At 45.4% G+C, this 12,088-nt stretch overlaps 2 protein-coding genes across 3 annotated transcripts; both read right to left on the reverse strand.

Annotated features, from left to right (window-relative positions):
- Positions 1-1,043: 1,043 nt before the first annotated feature.
- Folr2 (folate receptor beta) lies at positions 1,044-6,751 on the reverse strand. Of its 2 annotated transcripts, XM_032893093.1 has the most exons (5): positions 6,638-6,751; positions 5,165-5,317; positions 1,862-2,050; positions 1,639-1,774; positions 1,044-1,510 (listed from the first exon to the last, which is right to left on the reverse strand). In XM_032893093.1, exons 2-5 carry the CDS (start codon positions 5,309-5,311, stop codon positions 1,224-1,226), a joined length of 759 nt encoding a protein of 252 aa, XP_032748984.1. In that variant the 5' UTR covers positions 5,312-5,317; positions 6,638-6,751; the 3' UTR covers positions 1,044-1,223. The 2 variants fall into 2 exon arrangements, with proteins under 2 accessions (XP_032748984.1, XP_032748985.1); XM_032893094.1 differs by lacking the exon at positions 6,638-6,751 and having other exon boundaries at positions 1,862-2,045; positions 5,165-5,238.
- Positions 3,895-4,236, reverse strand: LOC116891770 (40S ribosomal protein S27). The gene has a single exon (XM_032893095.1). It carries the CDS (start codon positions 4,206-4,208, stop codon positions 3,954-3,956), a length of 255 nt encoding a protein of 84 aa, XP_032748986.1. The 5' UTR covers positions 4,209-4,236; the 3' UTR covers positions 3,895-3,953.
- Positions 6,752-12,088: the final 5,337 nt, after the last annotated feature.

Consider the following 12,088-nt stretch of genomic DNA (forward strand, 5'->3'; position numbering starts at 1 on the left):
AGAGAGAGGATGCTTCTGCCTCTGGGAAGCCTCTAATGGTTTGTAACTTTGGGTCTCATCAGCAGAATACAGCACTGGCTTGAATATAAGCTTTGGTTTCTTCTGTATCCTCCAGATTGTCTTCCTAATGGACTATCTTCCTCATCCAATAAACCCAAGCCCAGCAATCTATATCATGGTAGGCAGTGTGAAGTTTTACATCTTTCTCCAGAACCTTGCTGGACTCCCATTTCCAGATTTCCTTTTGTAAGCTGAGAACAGAGCTAAGCAGACACGTGATGGGGAACAGGGGATTTTTAACAATTAAGTAAGTAATTAATTAATTTTATGTAGGGGTTGGGGATTTAGCTCAGCGGTAGAGCGCTTGCCTAGCAAGCGCAAGGCCCTGGGTTCGGTCCCCAGCTCCGAAAAAAAAGAAAAAAAAAAAAGGAATTTTATGTATATGAGGACACTGTAGCTGTCTTCATGCACACCAGAAGAGGGCATTGGATCCCATTACAGATGGTTGTGAGCCACCATGTGGTTTCTGGGAATTGAGCTCAGGACCTCTGGAAGAGCAGTCAGTGCTCTTAATCTCTGGACCATCCCTCCAGCCCCCGGGGATGTGTCTTTATTTTCTTTGGAGACAGTGTCTCTTATATCCCATCTTGGACTCAAACTCTCCAAGTAGCCAAGGCTGACACTGAATTCTTCTCCTGCCTCCTCCTTCCAAGGGCTGGGATTACAAGCCTGTGCCATCTCCTAGGGCTTCTTGAATACTGGACAAGCACTCTTCCAACTGGGTTACATTCTCAGCCCATGATGTGGTAATGTTTGAGGATGACATAAATAAGAAATCCTGGATTTTCCTGTGATTTAAGGCCCCAGAAACAACTAGATTCCTACAGATTACTGAAGCGCAGACACGGTTCATCCACCTTCTAGGAGGAGGGAACTTACAATGAACATTTATATAGTGACGGTGGGGGTGGGGATTCAAACACTATTTGCTCTGATCGGAAAGTATCTGTCCCCACCCACTCACAAGCTCACAGTGATGATAATTCATTAGGCTGAGATGTGTCATAGATTTATTGAAAATGACTGTTGTAGAAACCCCAAGCCCCAACCTGGATCAGGAACTGGATGGCAGAGGAGAGGGGTGGAAGCAGGCTCAAGACTTCCTTATTCTTTGAAGAGTTGAACCAACCGAGACCAAGGGTAGCTGGAGGAGAAGACTGGCCTCAGTCAGGGAGCCATAATGACAGCACTGGGGCCAGGCTGGGCACAAGAAGTACCGCTGCATGGGACACAGTCCCAGATGTCATAAAGGAAGCATAGAATTTCACCACTTCCTCATTGGGATTGCCCTGGGTTGAGTCAAACCACATCTGGATGCACTGGCCACTCCCTCTGCTATAGTTGCTGACCTTGTAGGAGTGACTCCAGAGACCCTCACAAAGGCTGGCTGGTGTCGGGAAATAGTACTGAAATGTGCGGCAGGGTGCTGTGTCTGGGCACTTGTTAATGCCTGCAGGCAGAATCACAGTGGGCGCAGACATTTAGGCCTAGGGTCAAAACTCACTCTGGTCACCCCAGAACTCTTTAATCTCCCCTTTTCCAAACCCTACCTCCATCTCGATACCCTGAGGTCCTTACCTGAGGTCCAGTCCCAGCCTTTATGCCAGTCTCTCTTGCAGGTAAAGGAGGTACGGCAGGCTTTCCACCACTCCTGACAGTCCTCTTTGCATAAGGGCACATCCAGGAAGCGCTCTTTGCGCCAGCTCTGGTCTGCCTAGGTAAGGGGATGTTGGCAGCTATAGCTATAAAGACACTGAGCCCAAGGGTGGCCTTCTGAAGGGTGTGAGGGAAGCACCTATACCTGCTGAATCCAAGGCCCAAGATTGGGGGAACACTCATACAGGCAGGCGTCTTGGATGAAGTGACGCTTACAGGCGGGCGTCATCTCGCCACAGTGATCCCAATTGAAATTGTACAGACGGGAGTTGTCCTTGTGTAGCTCCTGGCTGGTGTTGACTGAGCAGCAGGCATTTCTCTTCCATGGACTACACTAGTTGGGAAAGACACAGGGCTGAGTCCCTCTACCCTACTCTGTCCCTCGTGTCACCTTCCAGCCTTGCTTCACCTGGTCCTCACTTCCTTGTGCCAGACAAGCTGTTCCATGAACACTTACCACAAAGGCCTCTCTATCCTAGACCCCCGGCGGGTACCATCTCTAGAGAGAAATAATTACCACAGTATAAGAAAGAAGCTAGAGGAGCCTTGTCTTGGGGATAATAGCTCATTTATGAAGCATCTCACCCTTTATAAAAACTCTCTTCAGCTGTTTGGCAACACGCCTGTAATCCCAGCATTCAGGAGACTGAGGATGGAGGGGAATCATGAATCCAAGACCAGCCCAGACAACATGGATGAGACTCTATCTCAAAAACAAATAAAACATACCCCATCGTGGTGGCACATGCTTACAAAACCAGCACTGGGAAAAAAGTAGAGGCAAGAGAATGAGGAGTTCAAGTCACCCTCAGTTGAATCCTGAATTCAGCTTGGGCTATGTAAGACCCTATCTCAAAAAAACAAAGAAACAAAGAAACAAACTTCTAAAACTCCAAAATGGGGCTGGAGAGATGGTTCAGCAGTTAAGACTGCCCTTCCAGAGGTCCCAAGTTCAATTCCCAGCAATCACACGGTGGTTCACAACTATCTGTAATAGGATCCGATGCCCTTTTCTGGTGTGTCTGAAGACAGTGACAATATACTCATATACATAAATTGAATAAATAAATCTTTAAAAAAAAAAAAAAAACCTTCCAAAAGAAGCCAGGCGTGACTTGGACCACACCTTCAATCCCAGCAGTTGAAAGGCAGAAGCAGCTGGCTCTCTGTGAGTTCGACACCAGCCTGATAGCCTAGTCTACGTGACGTTCCAGTCTTTTTTCATTTGTTCATTCTTTTATTTCATTTTATTTTATTTTTTATCTTAGAGACAGGATTTCTCTGTGTAGCCCTGGTTATCTGTCCTGGACCTCTCTATAGACCAGGCTGTCCTCAGACTCAGAGATCCACCTGCCTCTGCCTTCGGAGTGCTAGGATCAAACGGGTACACTACTACTGGCTTCATTGTTCACAAACAAAACAACAACAAAAACAGGCCAACAAGAAAGGTCAGTGAGTGAAGAATGACACTGGCCACCAAGCTTGGTGACCTGAGTTCAATCCCCAGGACCCGCATGGTAGAAAGAACTGACTTCTGATAGTTTTCCTCTGACCTCCACACATGTGCTATATGGCACATCTGCGTGCTCACATGATAAAGCACATGTGTGTCACACATATACTGATAGATAAATACATGAAGGTCAAAGGTCATATTCTGTGCTCTTATTTTTATTTTTTTACTATTTTTAAAAAGATGTATTCGTGTCTGCCTACATGTATGTACATATAAACCAGAAGAAGGCGTCAACTCTTCTAGACCTGGAATTATAGGTAGTTATGAGCTGCCGTGTGCATACTGGGAACTGAACTCAGGTCTTCTGCAACAGCAGTAAGTGCTTGTAAGTGCTAAGCCACCTCTCCAGCCCTATGTTCAATACTATATATATATATATATATATGTATGTATCAGTCCTTCTGGGATAGATACAGCAGTCAATAATAAAATGAACTGTTACACAATAAAGTGAAAAATTACAAATAGGTTTTGTTTTGGTTTTTTGCTTGCTTGTCTCTGAGGCAGGGACTCACTCTGTACCCCTGGATGGCCTGGAACTCAGTGTGTACACTGGGCTGGCTTTGAACACAGAGATCTTGCTTCTGCCTCCTGAATGCTGGGTTTAAAGGTATGTGCCACCTCACCTGGCCAGGTTTTTGGTTTTTTTTTTTTTTTTTTTATTTATATATCCAAAATGTGTTTATTGGGAACGTTCCCACTCATCTTGAATCAGGGGCTTTCAGTGCTGCTTCCTCCTGAAGGAGCATCCTTCTGTCAGCCTTGCTTTTCCACCTGTAGGCTGACAGAGTACAGTGGAGCAGCCAACACACAAGACTACCGTTTGTGCATGGCTAAAGACCGTGGTGATTTTATAGCATCCTGGGCATTTCACATCCATAAAGTAGGAATTGGGGCTCTGCACCAGGCGCTTTTTCTTGTGTTTCCTCTTCTCCTCTTCTGGAGAGGGATGAAGGAGATCCTTTGCGAGAGGCATGTTCTCGTAGGGAGGTCGTCACCGCCGGAAAGCGGTTTTGTTTTTAACCTTTGATTTTTTTTTTTTTAAAGATAAGACACTGTCGCTGTCTTCAGACACACCAGAAGAGGGCATCAGATTCCATTACAGACGGTTGTGAGCCACCATGTGGTTGCTGGGAATTGAACTCAGAACCTCTGGAAGAGCAGTCAGTGATCTTAACTGCTGAGCCATCTCTCCAGTCCAACCTTTGATTTTTTTTCCCAGAACATAAAAAAGGATCTAAACATATTTGTCACAAAAAGGCTACATTGAGTTTCTGTCTGCTGGCATAAATGCTTATAGACCCTGTGAACTGCAGTTCTCACTCCGGTTATTCTCGAAGAAGGCCTTCTCACTTCTGCATTTGGTACTCTGAGGAACTGAGGTACACTGAGAGGTACTCTGGTCTTTTTGTTGGTCTTTTACCCTCCATTTTCTAGAGGAGCTGTCTATAATCCTACCTGAGCCCTACCATAAAACCTAGTCATATTGAAGGCTGGAGAGATGGCTCAGTGGTTAAGATCACTGGCTGCTCCCGGGTTCGATTCGCGGCATCCACAAGGCAGCTCACAACCGTCTGTAACTCCAGTTCCACAAGATCAACACATATGCAGGCAAAACACCAATGCTCGGGGGGTGGGGGGGAAGCTGGTTATGTCTAACCTCTGAGAGTGTGAGTCCCTGTGTTTCCTTATTTGAGTGATCTAGAGATTACCATCACATGGCTTCACGTGGCCTTTAATTAGAGGCCTCTAATGATCAACTGCGTCATTGCCACCACTGTGTCCTCTTCTGGAGAAAGCCCTTAGAAAATCACCTCACTTCCACCAAGCCATCTCCGGCAACAAGAGCTCAGGGTGTGGGGGCGTCTGGCTGCTCACCACACCCACCCTGCCTTCTATCACCTTCCCATCAGAACCACACTGCAGCAGAACCTGGTCATGCAGCTTGTCCTCCGGGCCTGGCTTTGTCTTATGGTGCTTGGCATCCATGCAAACGTTGAGCAGGTCTGTTCTGTCCCGGGCACTGCATGTTGTGATCATGTAGACCAAAAGCAGGAGTGGTGTCTGTTTCCAGGCCATGTCTCTCTGTCAGGGCAGAGGAAGCTACAGTTGGAGAGACCTAGCTCCAAGGGGGGGGGTGCTTCATTTATTCCCTGACTCAGACTCTCTGTCCCTTTAGTGAAAGACAAGATCAGGGCTGGAAAATGGCTCAGTGGTTAAGAGCACTGTCTGCTCTTCCAGAGGTCCTGAGTTCAATTCCCAGCAACCACATAGTAGCTCATCAACCATCTGTAATAGGATTAGATGCCCTCTTCTGAAGACAGCAAAAGTATACTCATAAAGCAATAAATATGACAAAAAAAAAAAAAAAAAAGGAAAGAAAGACAGACAAGATCAATCCCTGCTCCTTCGGCATCCTGAGGCTCCCTGAAGCTGAACTAGAGGTCAGCAAGAAGGCTCGCTAGCCCCATGGCATGGGAGGTTTATAAAAGGAGCAGAGTTTCCCAAGGTAGAGGAGATGGGATGTCTGTGCTCGCATCTTCTTCCTGGACTTTATGACTTGTAGTTAAATAGTTCAGGTCCCTGCTTGCCACCTTGAAAAGGGCCAGGGACACACAGATCCTTCATCCTGTCACAGCAGGTTCTCAGCACTCCACTCTGTATCAGCTGGGTCACCATGTCAGCCGAGAAATCCTGTTAGCCCTGAGGGAGGTGGTGACCCAGCCCTGCCGAGTTCTCCAGATTGGCAGGAGGATCAAGTGACATAGCCCACAGGATAGTGTGGTTAGAGGGCACACAAGAAAGAGTAGTGCTTTGTAAAGCTTTGCTTCCTCAATCTTTTCCTTCCCTGTTCTCCAAAAACCATTCTGCCCTGCACCCCATCCTGACACGGGCATCTGCAGCAAAAGCACCAGACCCAACCTAAACCTCTCAAAAGGAAACACAAAACAAAATCAGCTGCCACGGGTGATACATGCTACAATCCCAGTACATGGAGGAGCGGGGAGGGAGAAGGGTAGTGGGTTTGTGATACATAGTGAGAATTTGTCATCCCCCTGCCCCAAACAAGTAATGGCCTAAAGAACTAAAGGAAAGTATAAAAATCTCTTGGAACTGGCAAAATGGATTAGCATGTTAAGACACTTGCCACCATATCCAATGACCTGAGTTCAATCCCTAGAACCCATGTGTAGCAGTAAAGAGCTGAATCTACACACACACACACACACACACACACACACACACAATCAATCAATCAATCAATCAATCAATTATTCATTCAATACTATAATGTGGGAAGTTTTTAAAGGTTTGGGTTTTGACTGAGCAATCTGTTCCTTCTTAGCACAAACCCGCCAAGTCCCCCATGTCCTTGTCATCCTCTCCTCACTTGGAGGATCTTACCTGAATGTCCTTAGCTTCTAGCAGTGCACATAGGGGTATCAGAGTTGGCCTCTCCCTAGATCAGACCCTGTGCAGTCTTCACAGTCTTTATCCACAGCCTGGCATAGAGGCTCTGTAAGCACAGCATAAAATATCCCCACTCAGCACTTGTGTTCTTCCTTCTCTGGTTGCTCCCACCCTATCCTGGGCATGAGTCATTCAGTCTAGTCTTTGCTGTTTTCATTCATCTCTTCACTTTAAATAAATTTTATTTTTACTTATATGCATGTGCCACGTGTATATGGGTGTCCGTGATGGTCAGACCAAACTCTGTGGAAAAGTAGGAAGGGTTCATAACTGCTGAAACATCATCCCCCAGCCCCTTTCCTCTTGTTGAGTTGCTCACTCCAGGACTACACTCCACAACCACTAGCATCTGACAACCGCCGTCCCAAGGGAAATCTGAAGTGCTCTCAGGGTGGTTCCTGGGACAAGGCTAACTTGACAGAGGTAGACCCTGGCTGAGAAGAAGCCAGGCTGTAAGGTCACGCCAATAGGGCCCTGTGGGAGATCCACCCCTTTAAAAGCTCTCAGGAGTCACTAGACCTTACCAAATTGTAGTTGGCTCCCCAGAACACTTTTGAGAAATATATAGGTAAAAGCCTGGTGCATCCTGCATAGCTTAAACGACCTCTGTCAACTTAACGTTGAGAGTGGACATAGATAGACATTGACAGATTGTCTCTGGGATACAGAAAAACTTAAATTGTCTTTAATGTGATAATAACATTATTATTATTATTATTATTATTATTATTATTATTATTATTATTATTGGGTTTTTTATGACATGCTTTCTTTATATAACTCTGGCTGTCCTGGAACTCACTCTGTAGACCAGGCTGGCCTTGAACTCAGGGATCCACCTGTCTCTGCCTCCCGAGTGCTGGGACTTTAGGTGTGCGCCATCACTACGCGATGAGTATTTTATCTAAATGTACGTGTCTTTGTTAGGGTTTCTTTTTTTTTCTTAAGATTTATTTTTATTTTATGTGTGTGAATACACTATCACTGTCTTCAGACACCAGAAGAGGGCATCGGATCTCATTACAGATGGTTGTGAGCCACCATCTGGTTGCTGGGACTTGAACTCAGGACCTCTGGAAGAGCAGTCAGTGCTCTTAACCACTGAGCCATCTCTCCAGTCCTTTGTTAGGGTTTCTATTGCTGTGAAGAGGCACCATGACGATGGCAACTCTTATAAGGAAATATGGGCTGGCTTACAGTTTAGAGGCACAGTCCGTTATCATCATGGTGGGAAACATGGCAGTCTGAAGGCAGACATGGTGCTGGAAAAGGAGCTGAGAGTTCTGTATGCCTTTAAAAAAAAAGATTTATGGGCTGGAGAGATGGCTCAGTGGTCAAGAGCACTGACTGCTCTTCCTAAGGATGTGAGTTCAATTCCCAGCAACCACATGGTGGCTCACAACCATCTGTAATGGGATCTGATGCCCTCTTCTGGTCTGTCAAAAGACAGTGACTGTGTGCTCACATACATGGAATAAATAAATAACTTTTTAAAAAAAGATTTATTTTTATATATAAAATATGTACATTATTCCCTGCTTCAGTCTCCTGAGGGGCTGTGATTATAGGTGTGCACCTCCAGGTCTAGCTCAGTTCTGTGGGATGAAAAACTTAGGGTGATTGGGCTCCAAAGTGACTTGAATGACACTCAGAATGACTATAGTTGTGAAGAGTTATGATGGGGCTAGAAGATTGGTTTGTGCTTAAGATAGCTTGGGTTACAGAGAGAGCTCAAGGTCAACATGGGAAACTTAGTGAAACTCTTGACTCAAAACGAACACTAAAAAGAGGGCTAGGGATACAGTTCAGTAGTACAGCCACAGATTCAATCCTCCATGCCGTGTGTGTGTGTGTGTGTGTGTGTGTGTGTGTGTGTGTGTGTGTGTGTGTGCGTGTGTGACTGGTTGTGTATGGATATGTGTAGATGAAAGTACATGTGTGGGCTTTTGGCTTGAAGGAGGCTACAATGCAACTCTCTTCGGTCATCCGGAATCCCAGTTCATCTGACCCCAGCCGCCTCCACCATGCCGCCCAAGTTCAACTCCAACGAGACCACTGCCCAGCAGATGAGACACCAGTCTTTGGCCAGAGAACTTTCTGGAACTATCAAGGAGATCCTGGGTACTGCACAGTCTGTTGGCTGCCATGTGGATAGCAATGACATCATAGATGACATCAACAGTAGTGCAGTGGAGTGCCCAGCTAGTTAAGCAACAACAACAACAACAACAAAAAATATGTCAATAAAAGACTGCTTTAAAAAAGAAGAAAGTACATGTGCACATGGAGACCAGATGACAACCTCAAGTTCCTCAGGTGCTGTCAATGTCTTCTATTTAAGACAGGGCCTCTCCTGAAGCTCACCTAGTGTGCTGGGCTGTCTCTACCTGCCCAATGCTGGGATCATATGCATGTTCTTCGATAATCAATTTTCTCCCGCATATCTGAGATGGAATTGGAATTCAATTCTTCTTAATTTTTTACAAAAATGTCACCTAGTGAGCTCCCTTGGCTACAGTCCCCACTACTGATGCAGACAAGCAAACAATGGGTCTAGATCCATAATAGGCTCTGGCTGCTTCTCCATCCCTCCAACTACTGGCGATCATGTTCTGGTTTTTGTTTTCTTCAAATTTCACTATTTTAGGCACCTTATGCAATGCAGCATCTTCGTGTGTGACCAGCCTGTTTCACATAGAAAACTCGAGCGAGGCATAGTGGCTCACTTTGTAATCTTAGCACTTTGAAGCTGAGGCAGGGAGATTTCCATAAGTTCAAGGCTGGCCTGGACAATAGACTGAGTTCCAAAGACCAGCCTGGACTTCTGTGACGCTTTCTCAAAGGCCAAGAAACAAACTTCAAAAGATTCATCCAGGGCCGGCGACGGCTCAGTAGTGATTAAGGATCTAAGGCCTCTGGTCACATGCACACACTCACTCACACACACACACACCTACAAACATCTGATTTCATCCAGGTTGTAAAAATGTGTCAGCTGGAAGCCTGAGTTGTTTCTGTCCCCTCACGTCCTCTCATTCCCCAATATCCAATTCTCCAAGCTGAGGGATATTATTCAATAATGACAGCCATGCTCTACGACAAAGATACACTGAAGAAAGAGTCAGTGGGCAGTTCTGTCATTGTGCAAACATCACTGAATGCACTCTGGGTCAGTCGCTCCAGGTGACATCTGGATGCAGTCAAGAAATGCAAACACAAGATCTGGGAGGCTTTCTGTTTGGTGTGTGTGTGTGTGTGTGTGTGTGTGTGTGTGTGTGTGTGTGTGTGTGTGTGTGTTTCTGCATGCATGTGCATGTGTGTGTGTTTCTGCATGCATGTGCATGTGTGCATGTCTGTGTGTCTGTGCATGTGTGTGTCTCTGTGTGTGTGTATGTCTGCATGCATGTGCATGTGTGCATGTCTGTGTGTCTGTATGTAAGATCACATCTACTATAAATATCAAAAGTATAGCATAGCAAGCCAGGCATGGTAGTAGGTGTCTGTAATCCTATATATAGGATAGAGAGTAAGACCCTGTTTTAAAATAAACAATGAAAACCATGAAAGTGCTGGAGAGATGTTCACCAGGTAAAAGAGCTTGTCACTCAAGCTTGATGACCTCAGTTTGGTGTCCAGAAGCAGAGTAGAAGGAGAAAACTCCTAACAGTTCTCTCCTCTCCTCCACATACACATGTGTGCTTACATAACAAATGAAACTAAGGAAACATGTAATTCATTTTCATGTATATTCATTGTTAGACTGTGGGTGTATATCTCACCTTGGTGTAGTGTTATATTCAGTAAGCAGGACAATCATGATGCTGAGTCCAACCTCGGTCATGTAATAAAATCTTCTCAGAGTACCTCTGCTCTCCCAGAGGATCCTGCAGGCTTCCCAGCTCCAGGGGAAGGCCTTTGAAAGCACTAGACTTGTATGTATGCCTGTGTGTGTGTGTGTGTGTGTGTGTGTGTGTGTGTGTGTGTGTGTGTGTGGTGTGTGTGTGTGTCTCCTCCTGGAACCCACTGTATAGAGCATGCTAGTCTTGAGACATTACTTTTGATCCCACTTCAACCCAGTGCCATGATTACAGGTCATGAACCACATGAATTTTTCCCTCTATTTTAATAATATAATCAAATGATTTGGGGTATTAAACCTTAACTTTCTTCCCCAGGATAAATCCCACTTGTCATTAGAGTGAAATACTTTGGACATATTGTAGAATTTAGTTTTCTAGTATTCTATTGAAAAGATTGGCAACCTTATCAATGGGGGATACTGATCCTCAGTTTCCCTTCTTTCTGGTGTCTTTGTCCAGTTCTGTATTGGGATAATACGAGGACACGTTGCTTATCTACTTATTTAGAAGAGTTTCTGAAATGCTGTGTGTTTGTGTGTATGTCATTATTGGTTCTTTTCTAGTACTGAGATTTGAACCCAGGACCTCACATTTGCAAGGCAAACACTAAAATGTTGGCTTTTATTACTCTTTGGATATTTGGTAGACCTCTAAGGCCTCCCTGTCCGGGGAGTTTTTTGTGGAAAGTTACAAGAGAATTAATCTGTTCCTCTGCTGTAAGCCTACTTCAAGATTTTCACTACACCTTTAGTAGCTGGTGTCTTCATAAGAATTTGAACCTGGCTAGGCAGTGTGGCACATGCCTTTAATCCTAGAGCTTGGGAGGCAGAAGCAGGCAGATCTCTGAGTTCAAGGCCAGCCTAGTCGACAAAGTGAGTTACAGGCAGCCAGAGCTGCTCAAAGAAACTCTGTCTCAAAAAAACAAAACACAACCAAAAAAGAGGAAGAAGAAGAAGGAGGAGGAGGAGGAGGAGGAGGAGGAGGAGCAGCAGCAGCAGGAGGAGGAGGAGGAAGAGGAAGAGGAGGAGGAGGAAGAGGAGGAAGAGGAGGAGGAGGAGGAGGGGAGAGGGGAAGGAGGAAGAAGAGGAAAAGGTAGAGGAAGAGGAGGAGGAACAAGAAGAGAAGGAGGAAGAAGAAAAAAGGAGGAGGGGAAGAGGTAGAGGAAGAAGAGGAGGAGGAAGAGGGAGAGGAAAAAGGACCATCTGTATCTGGTGATAGAGTGCATGACCAGCATGCATGAGGTCCTAGGTTCAATAGTCAATAGCAGAAAAATAAATAATCCAGTAAGGACGAGCAAGATTCAGTAGGCTCATAATCATCTGTAACTCCAGTTTCAGGGGATCCAACACCTTCTTCTGCCCTCCTCAGGCACCAGGCATTCACAAACACAATGCTGGCAAAAGAAAATAAGAATAAATAAAACTTAAAAAAAGAGACAAGGGGGTTGGGGATTTAGCTTAGTGGTAGAGCACTTGCCTAGCAAGCGCAAGGCCCTGGGTTCGGTCCCCAGCTCCCAAAAAAAGAA

Source organism: Rattus rattus, chromosome 2, assembly GCF_011064425.1.
Source record: "Rattus rattus isolate New Zealand chromosome 2, Rrattus_CSIRO_v1, whole genome shotgun sequence".
Lineage (NCBI taxonomy): Eukaryota > Metazoa > Chordata > Mammalia > Rodentia > Muridae > Rattus > Rattus rattus.